Source organism: Myxine glutinosa, chromosome 7, assembly GCF_964187855.1.
Source record: "Myxine glutinosa chromosome 7, kmMyxGlut1.1, whole genome shotgun sequence".
Classification (NCBI taxonomy): Eukaryota; Metazoa; Chordata; class Myxini; order Myxiniformes; family Myxinidae; genus Myxine; species Myxine glutinosa.
In genome coordinates, this window is record NC_136267.1 from 32,709,047 (window position 1) to 32,735,668 (window position 26,622).

The following is a 26,622-nucleotide window of genomic DNA, read 5'->3' on the forward strand; positions in this document are numbered from 1 at the left end:
CGACCTCGGAAGGATGACAGGCTGAGTCAACCCCCCTGGCGTTAATTCAGCGATTGACCGGGATTCGAACCCAGGATCCTAGGATCCTAAGCCGGCACCCTAGCCGCTAGCCCAACACCAGGCTTTCCTTGATAAGGAATATTTCTAATTTTTTTATAAGCTTTGATTCATAGGATTTTGTTCCTTGAATAAGAAATAACAAAATCAATTCACCCTAGTAAAATACAAGAAATGTGGATGTATTTACACATTTACCTTTTGGGTGTATTTACATAATACATAGATGCAACCAATTCCTACTTATTTGGATACATAGTCGAGGATTGTGCGAGACCTAGTAAAGGTCCACTAAACAGATTAGGACGCAACAGGACAAAAGGAACAGTAGAGAGAGGGGGAAAACACCAACAGCATTGTTGAAGGCCAAGATAGAGGCAGACTTGGACAAACAATGGGTGTGGAGAGGAATGGGGGGAGGGGGCAGGAGAGGATGCAGGGGTGGCCAGGATGGATACAGAAGGAAACTCTCAGGAGGGAAAAGTGGAAATTCAGAAGGAGGAGGGATTGGATGAGATGGGGGTGGTTAACGAGAGGAGGAAAGATCATGGTTTTGGAATTGGGATGGTCTGAAATGGTGGTGATCAGCTGTCTTGATGACCTGGAAGGAAGAACTAGATTGAAGAGGATGTGGAAGTTGGTTCCCCAGGTGGGGAAAAGAGGAACACATGAGTGGAGGTGAGCAGTGATCCTGGATTTAGGTAGTTTCACCAGAAAGGGATTGATGCTGGACCATTTGTGGCCTGCAGGAACCTGGAGGGGGGAATGGGGGGGGGGGGGGGAGTGGGGGGGAGCAAAGGACAGGAATAGCAGAAGGCGCAAGACCAGAAAAGAGACGGTTGAAGGCAGAGAGAGACCACTGACCTGTCTTCAATGGTGAAGTGATAGACTCAGCTTCATCGTGGGAGATTCCAATAATCTTGTGGGTCTTCATTTCCTTGGCGTCAAGCTGAGAAAGATGTGAAGCCCAGAGGGGAAAGCTGAACTCCATCAAGCTGCGGATGAAAGCTTTGCAAGTGGTGAGTTCCTCAGTGGAGCCAAGTAAAGGCCTTCTGGCTTTGCCAAGGAATGGCTTTGTTCGAGTGAGGATGTCCAGTCGACAGCTGGCTTTGGAGGACCTATTTCTGTGTGGCATTGTCACCCTACTAATTGTTTATTTATTTATTTATTTTAGGCTGGCTTTGGATATGGACTACCCATAGCTCGTCTCTACGCCCGCTACTTCCAGGGAGACCTGCAGCTTTACTCCATGGAGGGATTTGGAACTAGTGCAGTCATCTATCTTAAGGTGAGAAACACTTGTTTTTGTCTTTTTTGTGTCCTTTTCTGCTATGTTAACTATAGATTAGGCCTAGGCGATAATGGAAAAACCTATATAACGATAATTGACCTCATTATCGCGATAATATCATGACAATATAAAAATAAAAGACAAAATGTCATCGCCCCCCGCCATGGTTTTAGTAATTTTGCTGTACAGAGTTTAAGGCCAACATTCAGCCACATTTGGTCGAATTACAAACAAAATCTGCATATGTATGTATACTCATGTATTGTCTTTATGCCAAGTTAGAAGAAAATCAGACCATGCATCTCCGAGAGATTGTTGGAGACACGTTTAAGTAACAAAATGGCTGCCAGTCGGCCATCTTGTATCTGATCTCAAAAAAAAAAAAATGCATATGTAAACCATCATTCATTATCTGTGTGCCAAGTTTGAACAACATCAGCAAATGCATTGGCAAATCCATAAGCCCCATTTCAGACTAAGTCCAATGGGGGCTAATAATATAATTGATGTCTTGAGAACCATGTAACATACAATAACGATCCAGATAAAAGCAAACTGAATAGCCATAGAGTTACCTGTGTTCATACTCTTTATTTCATAATTCTGTTGCAATTTGTTGAAATTCAAACCTCATCTTGCCTGGACCAAATCGCTTTGGTCCTTTGCCGAGTGACTGGATGAGCAGTTTGCAAAGCGGTTTATACGGAACGTCTGGCTTGGAAAGTGACAGCACGCGGCTCGCTAACGGAACACACCGAGCAAACTGCTTACTAACAAAACACACCAAGCAAGCTGCTCGCTAACGGAACACACCGAGCAAGCTGCTCACTAACAGAACACAGCAAGCAAGCTGCTCACTAACGGAACACAGCAAGCAAGCTGCTCACTAACAGAACACACCTAGCAAGAGGCTCGCTAACGGAACACACCAAGCAAGCTGCTCACGAACGGAACACAGCAAGCAAGCTGCTCACTAACGGAACACACCAAGCAAGCTGCTTGCTAACGGAACACACCTATCAAACTGCTCACTAACGGAACACACCAAGCAAGCTGCTCGCTAACGGAACACACCGAGCAAGCTGCTCGCTAACGGAACACATCATATATGACTATCTTCACTCTTCGGGCATTTAAAATTACGCCTTTGATGTTGGACTTCGTGAGCGGACAGGACATACACTCGTGTCTAATCTGTGTAGCCTGGGTTTGAATCCTGACCCAGGTATAAACTGGCAGTTTTGTGTTTTCATCAATGGCAGGGTGATTCATCAATGTGTGTGCCGTCCCTCCGATGGATGTTAAACTGGGGGTCCCATCTGCCAGTATGGGTTGGTGGACGTTAAAGATCCCACAGTGTCCTTCACAAACTGAGTTGGGAACTGAGTACCCTCGTCCCTCTATACAAGGGGAAAGGTGACCCTCTGGACTGTGGCTCGTAGAGCGATAAAGTTATTGGAGCATGGAATGAAGGTATTGGAAAGGGTGTTGGAGAGGAGGATAAGGAAGAAAGTGAAGATTGACGAAATGCAGTTTGGATTTATGCCAGGAAGAGGAACGACAGACGCGCTTTTTATTTTGAGGCAGTTGCAGGAGAAGTACATGGAGAAGAGGATGAAGTTGTTTCTTGGGTTTGTTGATCTGGAGAAAGCATTCGATAGGGTTCCATGCGAAGTAGTGACATGGGCATTGAGGAAGTTAGGAGTGGAGGAATGGTTGATCAGAGTAGTGATGGCAATGTACAAAAGAGTGCGCACAGCTGTAAGGACGAAGGACAGGAACAGTGGTGAGTTTGAGGTGAAGGTGGGAGTGCATCAGGGGTCGGTACTAAGTCCACTACTATTTGTAGCTGTGATGGAGGTGCTGGCTCAGAACGTAAAGGAGGGTTTACCGTGGGAGTTGTTGTATGCAGATGATCTGGTGTTGATTGCAGAAAGTATGGATGGACTGAAGGAGAAGATGAACAAGTGGAAGGAATGTATGGAGACAAAAGGTCTGAAGGTGAATGTCGGAAAAACGAAGGTGATGGCAAGTGGTAAAGCATGTGGTGAGGTGGAAAGAACTGGGAAGTGGCCGTGTGCTGTGTGCAGGAAGGCTGTCGGAGTGAATTCCATTCAATGTACAATGTGCGCTGAGTGGGTTCATCAAAAATGTAGTGGTTTGAGAGGGTCATTAACCAGTGTGGCAGCTACATTCAAGTGTAAGGTGTGCACAGAGGGAGCTGCAGATGGAGAAAATGTTGAGTTGGATCTTCTAGACGGCGTGAAGCTGGAAGGTGTGAAAACATTTTGTTACCTAGGAGACATGCTGAATGGAGAAGGTGGATCAGACTCGGCAACGATTGCTAGAGTGAGATGTGCATGGAAGAAGTTCCGGGAACTGAGTGGCGTGCTGACAAGGAGGGGAGTGTCGTTGAAGCTGAAGGGAAAGGTGTATGCTGCATGTGTGAGAAGTGTTATGATTTATGGGAGCGAGACATGGGTAATGAACGTAGAGCAGCAACGAAGGTTGGAAAGGGTGGAAATGCGAATGGTTCGGTGGATGTTTGGAGTATCGTTGAGAGAGAGGAAGACAAATGATGAATTGCGAAAGATGATGGGAATAGAGCCTGTGATTGATGATGTAAAGAGGAACAGGTTGAGATGGTTTGGTCATGTGTTGAGGAAGGATGAAAGTGACTGGTTGAGAAGAGTGATGGAAATGAATGTAGAAGGAGGTAGAGGACGGGGAAGACCGAGAAAGACTTGGCTAAAGATGGTCGAAGAAGAAATGCTGGCAATGGGGTTAACAAGGGGAGATGCAGAAAATAGGGCAAAATGGAGAAGATTGTCATGGGGACCGCAAGGCTAACCCCCGCTCTTGCAGGGAAAATGGCCTTAAAATGCATGTTGTTGTTGTAGTGTTCTTCACAAAGAGTAGGCGAGTATGGCGGCACCATGGCTAGGCGAACTAACTCGGCGAATGTCAGGCCTCGCCAGCCGGTTCTTGAATGACTTGGGCCAAGCTTCCCCCGGCCGTCCCCACAAGGTGGGATAATACTAATAGTGGCCGTTAAAGAACAACAACTTTGATGTTGCACTTCGCGAATAATAATTGCCAAGCAATCCCATGTCGTGACAAAAATGTAATAAACAAATAAATGAACGAAACAACGTCGCCATGTTTGCCTCTTGTTTGGTCCATCACGAACGGTGAGGAGAATAACGAGATTACCGGCTTATCCTTGTTTTCAAAGCCAAAACTCCACACACCGAGTACGCTCACCTTGTCGATCTTTAACAAGATGTTGTCTTTAGTGCTCAACCTCGCACACAGACAAAGCAAACTCAAACAGATCGGTGATTTCGACATCGGCAGCACTTTCGGCGCATTCATTCATTGGTTGCTTGTTTTAATGTTTATTGTTTAACGATATACCATTTAAATTACATATTGGAGAACGTACATTCCATGTTATATCATCTGCTTTATTTTATAGAGCGGCATTTAATACGGGTATTTAATTTAAGAGAAACAAACCCATAGAGGCGTTAGCTCGGATTGTCCACAGCCAGCATTTGTGGGAGGAGTGGCAAAGTTGCCAGTGCTTTGAGAGCGAGTCAACCATGTGTGCACTGATGTCATATGTCGACCAGACGAGGCGAAGCAGGCAGATTTCCCCACCCTAAAGGCAATTTTTTCTTCTTTTTTTTGTATACAAGATCGAGGCTCGTGTAACTACATAACATCAATCACAAAAAACAACAACGAATGGACACACAAAACATACAAAAAAGGGAGCGAGAGACAAGATGGGGAGAGAGAGGGAAGCATACAAGTACAACAGCATAGAACAGGGACAACGGAAGATCTGTGGGAGGGAGAGGGCTTGGGGGGAGGAGGCATGGGAAGGCAGGAGAGGTGGGGGTGGGGGGTGGGAAAGTATAAAACACATGGACACTGCTGGAACCTCCAGGAAAGAAAAAAGTCGGTATTTCAAAAAAAAAAGTGGATTTGGGATGAATTAACGGGGGTACAAGAGATCAAGGTTTTGGATGGGGGAAGATAAGAGATGGTGGTGATTGATGAGTGATGTTGATGGCTATTGATGAGTCAGCAGTTTTTTTGCTGACAATCTAACATTGCCACGTCTTTTCCTCCAAGACTAGCTTAACTTCCAGAAGCTTTGGATCTGATTTTCTAATACAGCTGCCTCTTGGGATGGATTTGAATCCACAACCACTTGGCCACCACTGTACCTGAAGTTGGCTTAACAAATCACCATGGGATCAGTATACTCACCATCCTATGGTATTGTCGTGTGGATGGCTCTATTAACACGGAGCACCCACTAATGACTAATCGAGCTTACTTTGAGGCGACGATCGAATATGGACTTCACTATATATGCGCGGGAGGAAGAAAGAGGAAGAAGAAGCGGCAAGCTTTTACCTGACACGATCTCGCCGGGCAGTCTTCAACCTGCAGGAAATTAAACTCACGAACGAAAACCGAATTCAATGTCCAAAAAGAAACTATTTATTATACGGAACCTGAGAACAATGGATGCACCGGTAAATAAATGTCCTAAGTTGGGATCCCACACACCTCACTTCAACAACAGACAAAGGAAGAATTAATTAAAGGAACCGTTTTGTTTCCTGTGTGGTGCGAGCTTATCTTTGTCTGCAGTGTCAGGGATCGTCGGGCATTGTCTGCTCCAAGCGCACAAGCCCGCCACGGCTCCAATGTTGGGGGGAAGTAGGCCTCGATGCACCCTTGTTCATGTGCTGCTAGGCCATGTACGCCACTGCGCGGCAAGCCTTGTTTGCACGCTCGGTTCCGTACGCGAACACAGGCAAGGAGGACCGTCAGCACTCCACCGTCTGTCATCGCCCAACAAGCAAAGGTCCAAATGGGAAGAGGTCCAACGCAAGGAAAGAAGGGAAGAGGAAGAGTGCGTCCAGGGTGAGCAGGAGCTCCAAGCGCAAGAGACAATCCAAACGAGAGGGCAGAGGGAGAGAGCAAAATGCCGGCGCGCGAGTCGTTTTACCGACGTCACGTACCTATTCAGCTGCTCTATACACCTTAACATGGTGTGCGTTTAGAAACATGGGAATTCTTCAAGATTATTTGTAGTAAATTAGCCAAATATAATCAGATCATGACGATCATTTTGGTGTATCACATTCCACATCAGAAAGCTCCAGTATAACTCTACAAAACATGACACACACACACACACACACACACACACACACACACACACACACACACACACACACACACACACACACACACACACACGGTCAACGGACCAACACTGTGACACGTACCAATAGAGAAGTATCACGAATGAGAAATCGCTTCAAAATCCATTGTCCACCTCTTGCAATAACTGCGCCATTACATTTGTGGGCATAGGCTCTCGATCTGGTGATGTCGTTTGTAGTAGTTTTCTCTGAAATATTTGCCTCATTTGTTCTTGTGTGGCCACACTCCACAGGCATTGTCAAGTGAGTCAATCGAACGCCTTCCAGTGTTCAACAAGTCAGCCTGGCGCCACTACTGCAGTAACCAAGAGGCAGATGACTGGTGCATGCCAAGCAGTGAGCCAAGGAACATGGCAACATACAAAACACCGTGAACATGTGACCGGACCCCTTTGTTGGTTCATTTGCTTCCACCTTTTAATGCATGCCTAGGAGCAAAATCCGAAAATGAGCTTTGATGTGAGTTGCACATGTAATTATACTCTAACGTGTTTTTGGTTCACATTGCCACATGTAACACAGATAAAGCCCGTTGTATTGAATGCTCAATCATTGAAATCGCACTATTTTACATGTTACATTGTACATAGATGGTTACACTGTGTTGTTGTAACCGCTGGTAGTTTCACAACTGATGTAGGGAATCTATTTTGGTTTTAGTGAGGACATTGAATTCGATAGAATCTCTATTTTGCCTTTCTTAGTGTGTGTGTGTGTGTGTGTGTGTGTGTGTGTGTGTGTGTGTGTGTGTGTGTGTGTGTGTGTGTGTGTGTGTGTGTGTGTGTGTGTGTGTGTGTGCGTGCGTGCGTGCGTGCACTCCCAGATCTACTTTAATATAGCTTGTTTATTCTCCGATCTAAAATAATCCATATATTACTATGATGACGCAGGTTTTCTTCGGTAATGAAATTGGAACAATAATTTACGAACTTAGTCATAATAATCGTGATGAATACATGTGCAGTATTTATAGTCACAATGTGTTTCGTGATTTGCAGCATTTTTCTCGGGCCTTGCGACGCACCTCAGACCACGGGCTTGACTCGCGCCCTGATGGCCTTCGTCACGTTTTGAGCTGGTCCGGGGTCTGAGGTGCACGGCAAGGCTTGTGGGCTCCGACTAGCATGTTCTGGTGGCCTTAAGCACAGTTGAATGAAGTTATCTAATTTAACCGAAACGTTTTTACCTCTCATTTAACCACAAGTTGATTTTGTACCTTGGACGTAGCTTATGCCGAGGTTTGCCGCACGTATTCATGAGGGCGTTTATCTGCACCTAGATGTATTGTAATCTATATCGTTCATGCTAAGAAATATTTACTTACCCAATGGTACTGTGCTGTGTGTCGCTCAGTGAGTGAGTACAAGCTGATTCTCAGATCTACTGGAATCTATATACACCGGTGAAGGTCTGCTTTTTGTAAATGCTCAGTCTTGTTATAATTGGCTTTTGGGTGAGCTGTTGCTACTGTGTAGTATATGCCTATTAAAACACGCGCCCATTTGCTTTTTCGACCTTGCTGTGCATTGCATTTGGCTAAAGTGTACTCAAAGGTTCCAGTAACAAAATTCTCCATCATTACATCCATTCTTCATTTTAATTTACTATTCTTATGCTTCGTTTACTTGTATTGGAAATGGATTCTTCTCTGAATACAACACATTTTGTTTGCTTGCTCATCTCTCGAGTTGTTGTTACAGTGAGTCAAGGCTCGACTTCGTTGTTTGAGGTATGTTCAAACTTTTTAAAAATTACTATTTAGTATTGTTTAAAATTCTAGCCTGGTGTTGACTTAGCGGTTATGGTGCGGCTTGGTATCCTAGGATCCTGGGTTCGAATCCCGGTCGATCGCTGAATTAACGCCAGGTGGGGTTGACTCAACCTGTCATCCTTCCAAGGTTGGAAAATTGAGTACCAGCTCACTGGTAATTCCCTGTGTGTCGCAAGAGGCGACTAACAGGGTTGGCGGCAGGAAGAACATCCGGCCATAAAACATTGCTTCAAAAAGGGGACCACGGTGCCCAAAAAAGGCCAACCCCTGCTCTGCGGGGGGAAAATGGCCTCTAAAGGTGGTCCATCTCTCTCATTGTGTAAAATTCTAAAAAGTAGCTTTTGTTTATTGTTTGAGTGCCCTCTAATAGGGTCGTCACTAAGGCCGATCTGCTTTGCAATTAGTACTTGTACAAATCTTCTTACTTGCTGATTTAAGTGTTTTCTCCCTCTTTATTTCCTGTTTGTTTGTTCCTTAACTTGTAAGAGCATTCAGCCTAATTCTTGCTCCACTGTCAATTCCACCTTGCTCTTCCCCGAGCCTCGTTCATGTAGAAAATAAGTGTTCGTATCGAAAAATGCCAATATAGAACATTACAAAAGTATCAACCACAATAATACACATTTGTGCGATCCAGGATGGTTTCATCAGCTCTGGATACTGTCTCTCCGTCATTGCAAAAAATATTCCTCAATGTTTCCAAATATGCCATAATCCAACCGTTGTAACTATTTTAAAAAATACTGCATGTTTTTCTTCGCCATTAATGTCCAGTCATCACGATGAATAGTTTTAAATAATTTCTCAGTTATGTACAGTAGACACTCGCTCCCCTTTCCAAATCCTGGGAATGCCTCCTTCATTTGGCTGGAAATGTGATAATGTGATCGTGGGAAGCAGTTGCAAAAGTGTGAATGTGATATAACAAAAGAACACTAGGTTATGATTGACGAACGACTTGACTTCAATTGGATGTTATATTTTGAATCTGAATCGTAAAACAAACCTGTAGTTTAACAATACTTTGGCTCTGAATTCGTCCCAATCGTATGTGTGCAGAGAGGAATGCGATATTTTTTACTCTGTTTGCCTGTCAGGCAGTCAAACAAAATTGAAAAACATTCCAAACAGGAAACTTACCGTTTTAAAGAACGTTATAAAGGACACAAACAACAGGTACGAAGAACTAATTATATAACGTGTTACATAAGGTGGTGTAAAAGACGCTGCATCCACGGAGGTAAATTCCAAGTTTTTTTTCTGCAACCTTTAAAATCTTTAATTTATTTAAATTGAATTTTATACTTGAACACTAGAACACAAATCGCCTTTTTAACACTTTCCTCACCCTTCTGTTTAGCAGTACTTCGACAAAATATTACGGCATTTTAAATCATCACCACCAATCAAATTTGCCACTCGCAGAGCCCGGCGCTAACCTTTTTGCCACCCTCCCCTCTGACAAGGTCGGAGACAGGACATTACAATGAGCTCCTTCTGACAGACCGATCGTCTGTCCATGTACTTTTGTGTGCGCGATGTTTAAAACACTGTTGGCCATTTAGCTTTCATATTACACAAATATATTTCTCATACCACCCAAAAGGTAGAGGGTCTAGAGTATCATCTGCACAGTAGTACAGTAGACCCTCGCTCCAGAGTATCAGCTCCTTGTTTCTCAACATTTTGTGGGGTGAAGTGTTATATGAACTCTCTAGTTGAACTTGTTACAGGTCGAGTCTAGATCGTGTATGAGTAAATAAACAACAAACATAAGAGCCAGTCTCAACAGTCTTTCATGTCATGATGATCCCCGCCGCACTGACGAGCAGTCCCGTATGTTACGGGATAATCCATTTTATACTGGTGTCCCATGTCATGGTACATTGGTACATACCTTGGGACGTCATTTATCCCATAATCTCAATAGTTTAGCTCACCTGCACTTTTGTCCGGTGGGCTTATGCGATCGATCATTGTCCGTGGGTCAGTGAGTGAGTCCATAAACACTTGTCATTATCGCTTGAACCAAAAACACGATTTCGATGAAACTTGGCCGTAAACTTCATATCTGATGCCTAATGATGGTGTATTGACCGCATCAAAATCTGCGCTTATTAGAAGGGCGGTGGTTTATGGGGGGAGGGTTTGACCCCCAAAATAGGTATTTGCTTTCTTCTCTGAAACTACACACACGATTTCGACCAAACTTGACCACAACCTTCATCGCCCGTGATGTACCAAAGTTTGTTCACGACATAAAAATATCGGAGTCTAGGTGGTCTGCGGAATTTTGTGTGACTGTTGCTCCTGATCAACAATCCAGGTAAACTTCAGGACCCATGTTCATATTTTTACTTATTTTGGTCACTATGCCAAAAACCATGATGCAGCTGGCCTGAACATACGCAATGTGACCGTAACATTCTCTAGAAGGCACCTCAGGTAAATTGAAACAATTAAAACTTCATGGATTCAGGTGGCTTTCCCCCTGACTCCCCATGAGTGTCACTGCCTCTCACCCTGCAAGGGAGTCTATGAGAGCCCCCTTGACCCCTACCTGAGTGTCTCTTTTCACCCCTCAGCCGAAATTGGTGCTAAGGGCTATTGTCGGCCGGGCGTCCGTCAACGTTTGGTTTCCGTCAATTTCAAGGAGAACGGCTTGTCTGATTAAATCCATTTTTTCAGTGTGTGTTGGGGTTGAGTAGAGGAAGGCGCCTTTCGAAAATGGGTGCGCTGCGATTTTCAATATGGCCGCCACGGCAGCCATCTTGAAATTGGTTTCTGTCAATTTCAAGCAGAACGGCTTGTCCGATTAAATCCATGTTTGCAGTGTTTGTTGGGGTTGAGTAGAGGAAGGTTCATGGGCACGCTGCGATTTTCAATATGGCCGCCACGGCAGCTATCTTGAAATTGGTTTCCACCATGCATGGGCTGAGGGGTTATGCCCGCTTTGCAGTGCTATTTATTAAGTAATGAAAGCTACCTCCCACAACAGATACGTTCACCAAATGGAGAGTTTTATTTTTTTAATTTAAATTCACCCTAAGCAAGACTGAGACTGAGAGTCACGAAATGTGAAGGGCTACAAAGAGCAAAAACTTGGCAGAACCTTCACGTTGTCCTGATACAAGGAAACCTCTTTGTAGGACCACTGTTCAGGAGGGCCAACTAGGCCAGGTGGGAAAATAAATTTTCCTACCCCTACTGGGTGTTTTTTAGGAGCCGTGCTTTGTTGACCCCCAACAACGTGTTCAAAGGGGTCTACAAAAATACTGCAGGTTTGTCGAAGTTACAATAAGTCATTACAGATTCAGCAACTAACTCTTCAGCTGCAATATATGCAAAATTTGAGTAGTTCCTCGATCATGGTCACGAAACTGAACGATAGAGACGAGCGGCCCATGGCCTATTACTCAATGCTCTGTTAACCAGAAAATGGTAGCACTCATATTTATGGGATGGCACCTGGCAGTGCAGAGCCAGCAAAGTTTATTTGAGAAATCTGACGGTACATCATGGAAGGATAGGTATTTCACTATGATGTAGCCACTTGAGTAACGACCATTTATTCATCTTTTTATTTTGTCTACAAATATAGCACCTGCCATGAAGTCAATCAATAATAATTGTTCATGACGATACTTGAAGTGTAAATGTGATGATGCTTCAGTAATGACATGAAGTTGCAAATACAGTAGGTTAATTTATCCCGTTTTTCGATCAGCCTGATTTATTTTGATGAGTCCCAGCCCAATCTTGGCAATCGGAGACATAACTCTAACAGGAACTGTGTGAATGTGGTGTGAACTGGAAAGTAGTTACATGGAAGAGTTTCTCAGTCTCCTCTATCTAGCCAAATCTAAATTGCTCCCCTTGGCTGTATCATGTAATTGAAGCTGAACTTGTGGAAAAGCAGATGGAGCTGGAGGTTTGAGCTGGATGAATCCTTGGGTTGGGCAAGGGGTAGAGGATGTAGGGGGCAGGATTGGTCATCGGTTGAGGAGAGGAAGAGAGAAAGGGAGAACAGAGATAGAAAATTAATAATGTCATTACAATAGTTTATAGCAAGCACTCCAAAGGTATAAAAGACTAGACATGGTAAATAAATAGCACAGACAATTGATAGATGCATCTTACTCTATTGGAGCTATGGCATCTGTATATATGTATGTGTGTATGTATGTATCTGAAACTCCAAGGATTGCATTTTCCATAAATTAAAATGAGGACATCTACATGACTTTTTGGGGAAACTTAAGCTCAAATTCAATTGTAAACATATACATGCACAAAAAATAATTAAATTTGAAACTAATTAAATAATTTTACTATCACAGAACATGGTTAATGAGCTGAAAGAGAATATTCATGGTGTTTAAGGGGACCCATCATAGACAGGCACTTATTCTCATAATACAATGTTTAATTTTGGTTGTTGTTATAATAATACTCCAATTTATATTTGGACTATTCAGTTGTTTGGTTAGAAGTGATGATTTTGGCAGTGTTGATTTATTTCATTAAAAAATTGTCAAGGCAAAGTTACAATTTTTTTTATACATTGTCAAAGGCTCGGCGGCCTGCAGTTTGATTTGGAGAATAAAAGAAAATGGATTTACACTTACTGAAGTATTAACTAACAACTCCAAACAACCTTGCTCGTCTCTTCCCTCCAATTCCTCAGTTATGACATCCTTCCTCAGTACCTGCAGTTAAAAAACAATGTTATTAATAACCTCGGTTGTGTAATCTACCTACCTTCTCAATGTTTGAAATTTTATTTTCCTGGGCATCAACAACCCACCTTTAGTTGCCAGTATGTTTTTCCCGTGTAGCAGAGGACTGTTGGACGAGAAAGAGCGGGGCCGAGCCACGAGAGTTGAGCCTCCCTCAAATAATTTGCTTCAAAAGTTAATCTTCTTCCACTTTCCTCACTTGCCTCTGATGCACAAAAAAAATGCAATGCTTTTATTATTGCTTAGAAATGAAATGTCAGATTAAATAAAATCTTAGACTAAATGATGAAATATCTGATTAAATAAAATCCGAAATGAAGTGATGAAATGTCGCATTAAATAAAATCTTCGATTAAATAATGAAATGTCGGATTGAATAAAATCTTCGTTTAAATAATGGAATGTCAGATTAAATAAAATCCTAAATGAAGTGATGAAAGTCACATTAAATAAAATCTTAGATTAAATAATGAAGTGTCGGATTAAATAAAATTTTAGATTAAATAATGAAATGGCGGATTAAATAAAATCTTAGATTAAATGATGAAATGGTGGATTAAATAAAATCTTAGATTAAATGATGAAATGGTGGATTAAATAAAATCTTAGATTAAATAATGAAATGGCGGATTAAATAAAATCTTAGATTAAATGATGAAATGGTGGATTAAATAAAATCTTAGATTAAATAATGAAATGTCGCATTAAATAAAATCTTAGATTAAATAATGAAATGGCGGATTAAATAAAATCTTAGATTAAATGATGAAATGGTGGATTAAATAAAATCTTAGATTAAATAATGAAATGTCGCATTAAATAAAATCTTAGATTAAATAATGAAATGGCGGATTAAATAAAATCTTAGATTAAATGATGAAATGGTGGACTAAATAAAATCTTAGATTAAATAATGAAATGTCGGATTAAACAAGTGAATCCTCTTGGATTGCGCTGAGGTTCGGGCATGGAATTTCGAGCCTCGATCTTGTATACAAAAATAATAATAATAATAATAAGAACCTTGGGCCGAATCTCGCGCTTCACCAGTGCGCGTGCGCGAATTTACGTCACGTCGGCAGCGAGAAGGGGTTCCCCAACACGAACCAATCAGGAACTGCCACGTCACACTTATATGATCTCAGAATTCCTGTGACAGGAATTCGTGTTACACTGGCTGGAAGTCATTCGCTAGAGGCGCTTCCTCAGCGCTAATAAAATCCAAAATGAAGTGATGAAATGTCGCATTAAATAAAATCTTAGATTAAATAATGAAATGTCAGATTAAATAATGAAATGTCGGATTAAATAAAATCTTAGATTAAATGATGAAATGGCGGATTAAATAAAATCTTAGATAAAATAATGAAATGTCGGATTAAATAAAATCCTAAATGAAGTGGTTAATGGCGGATTTGACTTCCGCTTCCGGTCCGGTCTGGAGAGGACGCTGGCGTTACTTGTTCGCCGCTTCTCCGACTGGGCCATTGTACATAGTTTGCTTTTCTGGTGGTTGTGGCGGATTTTTGACCGTTGGGTCTGCCCTCTGCTCGGTCCCGGCTCTGCTCCTGGCTTCGCCTGCCCGGCTCCTCCACTGTTTCCTCAGGCCCGCTCCCGTTGTTTGCGGCGGTGGCTGTTTGCCGCTGTGGTCTTGATTAGCGGCTGCAGTCGTTTGCCGCTTTGCCTCCTCGACCTTGGCCTCGTACTCGTCCCTTCGCTCCTGCCTGGCATGGCTCTGAGGTACTCCGCCGCAAGGCTTCTTCTGCTCAATACCCGCTCCACCCCATCATGCATCTCTGCCATCAAATCAAATGGACTCCTCCGACGACCCAGGTACATTCACCGTGGCTCCGGTCGTAAGTTTGTTTATTTGCAATCAGGTCACTCCATCCCCGTCCTCTGGTCGGCTCAGCGCACTCTCACTCTTCGTCCCAGCGCACCTGGTCACAGCAACGCACACGATCGCACCTCCTGCCTACGAACCCTGGCTAAATCACCTGAATTCATCCCTGCTGTTCAAAACAACATCAAGCTCACCCTGTTCAACACCCGGTCCCTCAACAACAAATGCCTCATCCTGAACGAATACATCCTGGATAACAAACTGGACTTTCTCTGTCTCACCGAAACCTGGCAACAACCTCTGGACTACTACACACTTAACCTCACCACACCCAATGGATATTCCTACGTCAATAAACCATGCTCGGAGGGCCGAGGTGGTGGAATTGCCGTTATCCACCGTCAAGACATCAAGACCAACCTCATCTCCATCTCATCTGCTCCATCATTTGAACACCTGGCTTTAAAACTCTCTGGTCGCACGCAGTCAGTCATGGCTGTCGTCTACCGCCCTCCCAAACCACACCCATCATTCCTGTCTGACTTCTCCTACTTTCTGACCCAGCTATGTTCCCTCTCCCCCTCAATCCTCCTCCTTGGTGATTTCAATATCCACATGGACTCCACTGACTCCACAATAACCACTGACTTCACTGATTTACTCACCTGCTTTAACCTCACTCAACATGTCGACTTTCCTACCCATATCCGTGGTCACATTTTGGACCTTGTCTGCTCCACTGGATTAAATTTGCACCATCTCTATGGCTCTGACCTCACCCTCTCTGACCACTTAGCCATCACTCTGACCATCAACATCCCCGCCCCAACACCAAGGCATTATCGCACAATCAACTTCCGTAAGCTAAACGCTCTTTCACCTACCTCATTCTCATCCACCCTCTCTGAAAAAATGTCCACTTCTCCCTTCATTGACCTCCACACCCCTTCTGACCTCACTGACTACTACAACCACACTCTCTCCTCCTGCCTTGACCAGCTTGCGCCTGTAAAAACCAAAACAGTTTCTTTCACCCATTCTGCTCCCTGGTTTACCCCTGAACTCCACCTGATGAAAACTCGTGCTCGCCAACTTGAAAGACTCCGCAATAAAACGGGTCTCACAGTTCACTCCCAAGCCTACAAGGACCACCTACAACACTACAAAGATGCCCTCTCCCGCGCCCGCTCTGCCTACTACTCTCAAATTATCCACTCTGGCTCCGGAAACCCAAAAGCACTCTTCTCGACAATAAACAAACTCCTCCGCCCCCTGAACACCACCACCCAGTCATTCACAGTAGACAACTGCATCTCCTTCCTCTCTTTCTTCCAACGCAAAATTGACAACATCTACAACAGCTTGACCACCGCCGCACCCGCTCCCCCTCCAACCACCTGCCCCCCCTTGTCCTGCCATCCCCTGTCTCGGTTCTCCCCAATCTCCCCTACTGACCTCTCTGAACTCCTCATAGGAATGAAAACTGCCACCTGCACTCTTGACCCCATCCCCTCCAGCTTTGTCAAAGCCTCCCTCCCTGCTCTCTCTCCACTTATCATTGCAACAATAAACTCCTCCCTGTCTACAGGCATCGTCCCACCTTCCCTCAAAATTGCTGCTGTTACCCCCATTCTAAAAAAACCTGGTCTAAACCCTGACACCCTAAACAACTTCAGACCCATCTCCAACCTACCCTTTCTGTCAAAAGTTTTGGAACGCGCTGTAGCCACTCAACTCAAACATCATCTCTCTGCCAATAACCTGTATGAAACATTCCAATCCGGATTCCGGTCCAACCACAGTACTGAAACTGCTCTCCTCAAAATCACCAACGACCTTCTCCTCTCCTCTGACGCTGGCAACCTCAACATTCTCGTCCTCCTCGACCTCAGCGCTGCCTTTGACACCATCGATCACACTATCCTCCTCACCCGACTTGAATCCACCTTTAACGTTACCGGCACTGCCCTCTCTTGGATTAAATCATACCTCTATGACAGATGCCAGTTCATCTCCATCAATAACTGCAAATCCCCCACTGCTCCCCTCCCCCAAGGTGTCCCCCAAGGTTCAGTTCTTGGCCCCCTCCTCTTCATCCTTTACCTGTCCCCGCTCGGTCACTTAATCCGCCGTCATGGTCTCCAATTCCACTGCTTCGCCGATGACATCCAGCTTTTCATCTCCACCAAGTTCGTCTCCACCGACACCCACTCTATCCTGACAAACTGCATCACTGAAATAAAATCCTGGCTTCAAATCAACTTCCTCAAGCTTAACTGTGATAAATCTGAAATAATCATCATTGGCCCAAAAACGCTCACAAAATCCACCCATAACTTTGCCCTCAACATCGACGGTATCCCAGTATCCACCTCCCCTCACATCCGGAATCTTGGCGTCATCTTTGACCAAACCCTTTCCTTCGACAAATACACTAAACAGATCACAAAGTCAGCCTTCTTTCACCTGAAAAGCATTGCCCGTCTCCGCTCATCCCTCTCCTCCACGGCTGCAGAAACCCTCATCCACGCCTTCATCACCTCCTGTCTGGACTACTGCAATAGCCTCCTCTATGGTTCACCCTCAAAAATCACCAATAAACTCCAATACATTCAGAACTCCGCTGCCCGTCTACTCACCCATTCCCGGACCCGTGACCACATCACCCCCGTCCTTTACAAGCTTCACTGGCTCCCCATCCCCCAGAGAATCCAGTACAAAATCCTCCTCTTGACATACAAAGCCCTCCATAACCTGGCCCCATCCTACCTGGCTGACCTCCTCTCCAGACACACTCCCACCCGCAACCTCCGCTCTGCTGGTACAAACCTCCTGACCCCCTCCATCCGGACCAAATTCAGATCCTGGGGGGACAGGGCCTTCTCCATCGCTGCGCCCACCCTCTGGAACTCACTACCTCACACCATCAGAGACTCCTCCTCACTCACCACATTCAAAACATCACTAAAGACCCACCTGTTCAACACTGCATTCAACATTCAACCCACAGCATTTAACCCCTGACTATCTCTTCTCCTTCTCCCTCCTTTTGCTTTAAATATTTCCCTATTGATTCTTGTCTTTTTTGCAATTGTTGTTTTCATGTATTGTTATGCATTATGTTTGCCACTCTGTCAAAGCGCCTTTGGGCTTCTGGAAAAGCGCTATACAAAATAAATGAATCATTATTATTATTATAAGTGATGAAATGTCACATTAAATAAAATCTTAGATTAAATGATGAAATGTCAGATTAAATAAAATCCTCGATGAAGTGATGAAATGTCGCATTAAATAAAATCTTAGATTAAATAATGAAGTGTCGGATTAAATAAAATCTTAGATTAAATAATGAAATGGCAGATTAAATAAAGTCTTAGATTAAATAATGAAGTGTCGGATTAAATAAAATTTTAGATTAAATAATGAAATGGCAGATTAAATAAAGTCTTAGATTAAATGATGAAATGGCGGATTAAATAAAATCTTAGATTAAATAATGAAATGTCGCATTACATAAAATATTACATTAAATAATGAAATGGCAGATTAAATAAAATCTTAGAATAAATGATGAAATGGTCGATTAAATAAAATCTTAGATTAAATAATGAAATGTTGCATTTTTTTTTTTATTTTTATTTTTTTTTTTGTATACAAGATCGAGGCTCGTGAAAGAGCGAACATTAATCACACAGAAAGACAAACAGACACACAAAACAAATAACATCGGGAGCGGTAGACAAGATGGGGAGAGAGGGGGAAGGACACAAACACAACATTTGAGAGCAGGGACCGAGAGACATGGAGATATCGAGAGAACTGTGGGAGGGAGAGGGCTTTGGGGGGGAGGCATGGGAAGGGGTGGGGGGGGGGGGGGGGGTGGGAGAGGTATAAAACATATGGACACTGCCAAGACTTCCAGGAAAGAAGTTGGAATTTCAAACAAGGTGGATCTGGGGTGAATTAGTGGGGGTAGAAAAGATCAAGGTTTTGGATGGGGGAAGATAAGAGATGGTGGTGAACAGCTGTTTTGAAGACCTGGAGGGAGGAGTGTGATTGAATAATTAAATAAAATCTTAGATTAAATAATGAAATGGCAGATTAAATAAAATCTTAGATTAAATGATGAAATGGTGGATTAAATAAAATCTTAGATTAAATAATGAAATGTCGCATTAAATAAAATCTTAGATTAAATAATGAAATGGCGGATTAAATAAAATCTTAGATTAAATAATGAAATGGCGGATTAAATAAAATCTTAGATTAAGTATTACACTTGCATACATCAAAATAATACATTTTTGACAGGAAATTGTTTTTGCGCAAATCCAATCTTGTATGCCAAAAATAAGCAGTTTTGACATAAAAGTGCACGTTTGTTTGGTTGCAAGTCACCCTTCAAGTGCAGAAACATGTGTGTTAAATTAAATTAGTTAATTACAGTTAAATTAAACACAGATTAAATAATGAAGTGTCGGATTAAATAAAATCTTAGATAAAATAATGAAATGTCGCATTAAATAAAATCTTCGATTAAATAATTAGATGTCGGATTAAATAAAATCCTAAATTAAGTGATGAAATGTTGGATTAAATAAAATCAGATTAAATAATGAAGTGTCGGATTAAATAAAATCTTCGATTAAATAATAAAATGTCAGATTAAATAAAATCCTAAATGAAGTGATGAAATGTCACATTAAATAAAATGTTAGATTAAATGATGAAATGGCGGATTAAATAAAGTCCTCGATGAAGTGATGAAATGTCGCATAACATAAAATCTTAGATTAAATAATGAAATGGCAGATTAAATAAAATCTTAGAATAAATGATGAAATGGTCGATTAAATAAAATCTTAGATTAAATAATGAAATGTCGCATTAAATAAAATCTTAGATTAAATGATGAAATGGTGGATTAAATAAAATCTTAGATTAAATAATGAAATGTCGCATTAAATAAAATCTTCGATTAAATAATGAGATGTCAGATTTAATAAAATCCTAAATTAAGTGATGAAATGTCAGATTAAATAAAATCTTAGATTAAATAATGAAGTGGCGGATTAAATAAAATCTTCGATTAAATAATAAAATGTCAGATTAAATAAAATCCTAAATGAAGTGATGAAATGTCACATTAAATAAAATGTTAGATTAAATGATGAAATGTCAGATTAAATAAAATCCTCGATGAAGTGATGAAATGTCGCATTAAATAAAATCTTAGATTAAATAATGAAGTGTCGGATTAAATAAAATCTTAGATTAAATAATGAAATGGCGGATTAAATAAAGTCTTAGATTAAATGATGAAATGGCGGATTAAATAAAATCTTAGACTGTCAACCCTCGACTCTGATTCTGCAACTGGACCCGACGGCATCAGCCCACGGGTCCTAAAATCCTGCTCTGCTGCTCTATCTCACCCTCTCTCTGTTCTCTTCACCCTCTCTTTTGCTCAAGGTCAACTGCCATCTGCTTGGAAATCAGCCAACATCACCGCTTTGCACAAAAAAGGTGCAAAAACAGATCCTAGCAACTACAGACCAATCAGCCTTCTCCCAATTATCAGCAAAGTCATGGAATCCATCATTGCTTCGGATATGAAATCTTTCCTCTTCTCCAATGGCTTGATCTCTGATCATCAATTTGGTTTCAGACCAGGTCACTCTACTCTGGACATGCTGCTTCTGCTGTCTCAACAATGGATGGAGGTCCTCAATGCCAAACAGGAAATTAGAGCTGTCTCCCTCGACATATCACGTGCCTTCGACACGGTCTGGCACCCCGCTCTGCTCACCAAACTCTCCTCCTTTGGTATCCATGGAAATCTCCACGCATGGCTGGCGGACTTCCTCTCTAGTCGTCGTCAACGTGTGGCCCTGAATGGGTTTCTCTCATCTCCTCTTCCTGTTCAGGCTGGAGTTCCCCAAGGCAGTGTTCTGGGCCCCGTGCTTTTTCTGGTCTTCATCAATGATCTCTCTGACTCTCTCGAAAATCCTCTCTATCTCTTTGCTGATGACTCCACTCTCTGCCGCTCCATTCCTCTTCCCTCAGATCGGCAGTCTGCTGCCTCCTCACTCTCTGAAGACCTGGACAAAATCACAGACTGGTCAAACAAGTGGAACATGTCTTTCAATCCTGACAAATCTCACACTCTTACTATGTCTCTCCGAAAAGATCGACAGGACAACCCTCCCATCTACTTTCTCAACAATCCTCTCCAAGAAGTTCTGTCGCTCAAGATTTTGGGTCTCACTATCTGCCATGATCTTTCTTGGGAAAACCACATTTCCAAGCTGGCCTCCAAAGCCAGTCGCCGACTGGGCATCCTCCGTCGTGCGAAGTCCTTCCTCGGCACACCTGAGCTCCTCACCACATACAAGGCTTTCATCCGCAGCTCAATGGAATACTGTTCTCCCCTATGGGCCGGTGCTCCTGCCTCACACCTAGCTCGGCTTCACGCTGTTGAAACCAAAGCTTTCAGAATTATTGGAATCTCCCGCGATGAAGCTATCTCTGAGGGCCTTTCACTCACTCACCGCAGGCAGGTAGGTGGTCTTTCTGTCTTCTACCGACTCCTCTCCGGCCTTGCACCCCCAGCTCTCTCTGTACTCTGTCCCCCAAATATTCCTACAGGTCGCACAAGATCTGCCAGCAACCCTCTGATGGTTAAACTGCCGAAATCTCGGCTCTCTGCTCACCTTCACTCTTTCATTCCTCTTTTCTCCCGCCTCTGGAACAAACTCCCTCACTCCCTTCAATCCCACTCCTCCCTCCAGGTCTTTAAAACAGCTGTTCACCACCATCTCTTATCTTCCCCCATCCAAAACCTTGATCTTTTCTACCCCCGCTAATTCACCCCAGATCCACCTTGTTTGAAATTCCAACTTCTTTCCTGGAAGTCCTGGCAGTGTCCATATGTTTTATACCTCTCCCACCGCCCCCTTCCCACGCCCCCCCCCAAAGCCCTCGCCCTCTCTCAGATCTCTCGATGTCTCCATGTCTCTCGGTCCCTGCTCTCAAATGTTGTGTTTGTGTCCTTCCCCCTCTCTCCCCATCTTGTCTACCGCTCCCTATGTTATATGTTTTATGTGTCGGTTTGTCTTTCTGTGTGATTAATGTTCGCTCTTTCACGAGCCTCGACCTTGTATACAAAAAAAAAAAAAAAAAAAAAAAAAAAAAATCTTAGATTAAATAATGAAATGTCGCATTACATAAAATCTTAGATGAAATAATGAAATGGCAGATTAAATAAAATCTTAGAATAAATGATGAAATGGTCGATTAAATAAAATCTTAGATTAAATAATGAAATGTCGCATTAAATAAAATCTTAGATTAAATCATGAAATGGCAGATTAAATAAAATCTTAGATTAAATGATGAAATAGTGGATTAAATAAAATCTTAGATTAAATAATGAAATGTCGCATTAAATAAAATCTTAGATTAAATCATGAAATGGCGGATTAAATACAATCTTAGATTAAATGATGAAATGGTGGATTAAATAAAATCTTAGACTAAATAATGAAATGTCGCATTAAATAAAATCTTAGATTAAGTATTACACTTGCATACATCAAAATAATACATTTTTGACAGGAAATTGTTTTTGCACAAATCCAAACTTGTATGCCAAAAATAAGCAGTTTTGACATAAAAGTGCACGTTTTTTTTGGTTGCAAGTCACCCTTCTAGTGCAGAAACGTGTGTGTTAAATTAAATTAGTTAATTACAGTTAAATTAATCACAGATTAAATAATGAAGTGTCGCATTAAATAAAATCTACGATTAAATAATGAGATGTCGGATTAAATAAAATCCTAAATTAAGTGATGAAATGTCGGATGAAATAAAATCTTAGATTAAATAATGAAGTGTCGGATTTAAAAAAATCTTAGATGAAATGATGAAATATCGGATTAAATAAAATCCTAAATGAAGTGATGAAATGTCGCATTAAATAAAATCTTCAATTAAGTAATGAAATGTCGGATTAAATAAAATATTAGATAAAATAATGAAATGTCAGATTAAATAATGAAATACGGTCGAGCGCATACCTCAATCAGGCTGAACAGTTTACGTTTTGTATCCCACTGATAGGCCGGATCTGGATTCAGACCTGAACCAAAATCTATTCGGCTTGTTGTCACCTAACCAACTCATCCACTAAGTTTTGTCAGAATCCGTCCACAACTTTTTGAAATATCATACTCTAAATCGTTTTTGGCCCAATCTCTCAATGGTGAAAAATCACTTTTAAAATAAAAAAAATTATCTTATCCGTATTCAGATCTTCACCAAAATCGAATCAATTCTTCCTTGTCAAACACCCAACCTGGCCACCAAGTTTCGTCCGAATCCGTCAACAACGTTGAGATATCGTGCTATATGTCGTTTTTAGTCTGATCTCTCTGGTGAAGAATCATCTATATAATAATAGCGTAAGGACTCGACTTTGTTATCCCTTTTACGCCGCACCCAGTGACCCAATGCCCACGGCACTAATGGATTTACGATCTACGAACCTCGCTCTTTGTTTATCACGTACAACCATACTCGAAAAATCTGAATTAGCCGACGTTGGGGCCTAAAAGCATCCGATTAACTGCCGATACGACGCCATCGTATTGGCGTCTGCTGGGCGAAGGCGAAGCAAGCTGTCCGCTGATTGGACAGGCGAAGGCGAAAGCAAGCCGTCCACTGAGTGGACAATCCAGAGCATGCATTTGTGCCGGTGTCGGCGATCGCTGTTCATATACGCACTCTTCATTCTCATCTTTCTTCCTAACTCTTACTTGGACAAGGAAATCCCCTATGCCATCCATAATGGTACACTCTATCCATACACCACATGTATGGCCATAATCCCCTATGCCATCCATCCCTTCCGTGGATGTTCCACGGGTTTCGGCTAGTTTGAAAATATTTCGTATCAGTATCAGGATCTTCACCAAAATCTAACCAATTTGTCCTTGCCGCACACCCAACATGTCTCACAAATCTCGTCCGCATCCAACAAAACTTTTGAGATATCCTGCGCCTAGACATAGACAGGGGAGAAAACATAACCTCCGTCCACCCTCGGTGGCAGAGGTAACTAGAGGGTTCATAGAACACCTTACCCCACACAGTCTTGAGAAAAAAAGACAAGGGAAGAGTCTTTTATACTCTTGCTTTGTGTTTCCGAGCACGATTTATATATTTCCTATGAACTGCGATTTTGTCTGAATCTCGATATTCCCAAATTCTGAAAGAGTGAGTACAAATTTGATTGGTTGAGATGGCATAAAATGTCAAAATATTTTGTCGTAGTACTGCTAAATGGAAGGTTTTTGAAAGTGCCAACAAGGTGTTTTGTGTTCAAAAATGTTTTAGATATAATTGAATTGAAATAAAATAAAAGTTTTCAAGCCTGAAGAAAAAAAACAAAAACGTATTTTTTTGGAGGTTTACCACCATTGATGCACCGTCTTTTACACCACCTTATTTAACACGTTACATTCGTTTTTCATGCCTCTTGTTTGTGTTCTTTATGACTTCTATGAAAACAGTAAATTTCCTATTTGGAATAATGTTCAATTTTGTCTGAGTGCTAAACAGGCAGACAGACTATTAAAATGACCTTACTCCTCTTTTTGCATGTACGTCGTACGACCATAATGACATTACATACAATTTGCCAAAGCACTGCTAAACTGCAAGTTTGTGTTCCAATGCATGTTTATGGTGTTCAATATATCATAGTTAATTGAAATTAAGGTAGTTCCCAGATCATAGACCGACGTTTGTAGTAAGACAGTCAAAGTGAATTAATCCCTCAACTCCTTTTCGCTTCACGCACATGAGGTAATGAGGTCCAAGCCTGTTTACATTGAGCTCATATTGTATAAATTCTTACATATTGTGAAGGCATTATCATGTACTGTACCTGCATCTTTGGAAAGGGAAATATTCCACTGCAGTACTTGCTCATTCTTCACATCTTGGATTGGGATTAAAGAAGGCAAGAGAAAATGATGAAGAAAAGACTTTTTGTCCAGCATTTTGAGTAAATCCTGCACACATGTGGGGGCAGTAGTCAGCACCCCCCTTCCGTTTTCCCCTAATTCCCCAAGAAGAAATCCAGGAGGCACTGGAACTGCTGTACAAGAGGTTTATTATAGAATTACTAATAACGTGCATGGAATAATTCAGAGATACCAAGGGGACAGTCCATCTCATAAACAAGAGGCTGCCTCGATGCCATACACTGAAACATTCCGTGCACGTTCTTAGTAATTCTATAATAAACCTCTTGTACAGCAGTTCCAGTGCCTCCTGGATTTCTTCTTGGGGAATTAGGGGGAAACGGAAGGGGGTGCTGACTGCTGCCCCCACAGCTGGCGACGAGGATGGGATTGATACCCCGGGGTATCCATCCCGTCGTCGTCGGATCCCTCTTCCTGTCCTTGCCCATATGTGGGCCCCCCATTTTTCCTCACCGCACCAGCCAATCGCTCCTGCACTAACATCTGTAACATTTCATCCTTAACTTCGACCTTCCGCTCCATTCGGGTTTGACATTGGTCAGCGGCCGCGCATAATTCACACACCGCCCTTGTCCGCCAGTCAAGCATGACATACTTCAACCGTTTCCTAACAGGGGCCAAAAGCCCGTCCACAAACAGGTTCACAAGTAAGCGTGGTGGAATTGCAGCTGCATCAACAAACTCCCCAAAGTTAACTAGAGCCCGAGTTAATCGGTCCAAGTAATCCCTGGCTCTTTCATCCTTGTGTTGGGTATTTCTGTAAACTTTATCCCAATCTTGGTCGGGCGGCATGAGCTCGTCTCGTATCGCATTAAATAGGTTATTTACCAGCACCACGTGGTCTGCTTCAGTCTGCACTAGCAGCCGCCTCTCCGGCCACAGGGCCACCATTTTTTGCCTGCCGCCACACTCCGCTCGGGAGCACATGATTACACATCCCCCATATATCCTGGTGGTTCAAGGAGTGACATAATACCCATTCCGCTAGCTTATCCCTGGCCCTTTCCGGCCCGGTTAACAGGGGTTTCATGGTCTGCGCCATAGCCGCCAACTCCGTTTCCTTAAATGCCACATTCACTCTATTCGGCTCCTCATCCCCTCTATTGATTTTTATTCCTATAATCTGGGACGGCATAGTTAGAAGGGGGTGGGGGGGTCAGGGCTCGGCTGACCCTCTGCTATAGCAGGGCACAGAGTGAGTGAGTTACTCACTGGGTTGAGCAGGGAGAGGTTTGAAGGGGTAGGAAGGGGAGGAGGGGGCCGGACCTCGGCCATCGGAATATCGGCCGCCACTGAGGCTCCTGGTCCAGGCTCTCTCCCTTGTTCTACTATCCGGGCCAGTTCTGTAATCAGGGTTCGGTGGGGATTCCCAGCCCCTCCCGGTCCCATTGGGGCCGGTCTACCTGGTGGCTCTGGGATCTCCACCGGTCTCACTCCCACGTGGGGAGGTCCTGCGGCCACTATCTGTTGCATCACTGGCAATACCCTCTTTACCTCTCCTATGGTATCCTGCGCATTCTGGAGGCTTCCCTTCAGACTTGCCTTCACAGATTGTTCCTCTCGACGGAGACATTCCTCAGCCCACCAGCCGAATGCCTCCCAATGTACTTTTGATTT

At 42.7% G+C, this 26,622-nt stretch overlaps 2 protein-coding genes across 4 annotated transcripts in view; one reads left to right on the forward strand and one right to left on the reverse strand.

The window, feature by feature from the left end:
• Nucleotides 1–8,274, forward strand: part of LOC137431104 (pyruvate dehydrogenase (acetyl-transferring) kinase isozyme 2, mitochondrial) — a 57,000-nt gene extending 48,726 nt beyond the window's left edge. Inside the window, exons 10-12 of one of the 2 annotated variants that reach the window (XR_013624036.1) lie at nucleotides 1,232–1,345; nucleotides 6,834–7,610; nucleotides 7,693–8,274. Coding sequence is in view for 1 of the 2 variants with exons in the window: in XM_068122038.2 (XP_067978139.1) it covers nucleotides 1,232–1,345; nucleotides 6,834–6,974 (255 nt within the window). In the remaining variant the exon portion in view is untranslated. Of the gene's footprint in view, nucleotides 1–1,231; nucleotides 1,346–6,833 lie in introns of both variants that reach the window. The other variant, XM_068122038.2, reaches the window with a different exon arrangement.
• Nucleotides 8,275–11,824: 3,550 nt separating this feature from the next.
• Nucleotides 11,825–26,622, reverse strand: part of LOC137431100 (uncharacterized) — a 172,319-nt gene continuing 157,521 nt past the window's right edge. For both annotated transcript variants that reach the window (XM_078781398.1, XM_068122007.2), the window contains exons 27-30: nucleotides 24,906–24,959; nucleotides 13,179–13,315; nucleotides 13,000–13,080; nucleotides 11,825–12,320 (exon numbers count right to left, since the gene is read on the reverse strand). In XM_078781398.1, coding sequence (XP_078637524.1) covers nucleotides 12,234–12,320; nucleotides 13,000–13,080; nucleotides 13,179–13,315; nucleotides 24,906–24,959 — 359 coding nt within the window. In that variant the 3' untranslated portion in view covers nucleotides 11,825–12,233. The remainder of the gene's footprint in view (nucleotides 12,321–12,999; nucleotides 13,081–13,178; nucleotides 13,316–24,905; nucleotides 24,960–26,622) is intronic.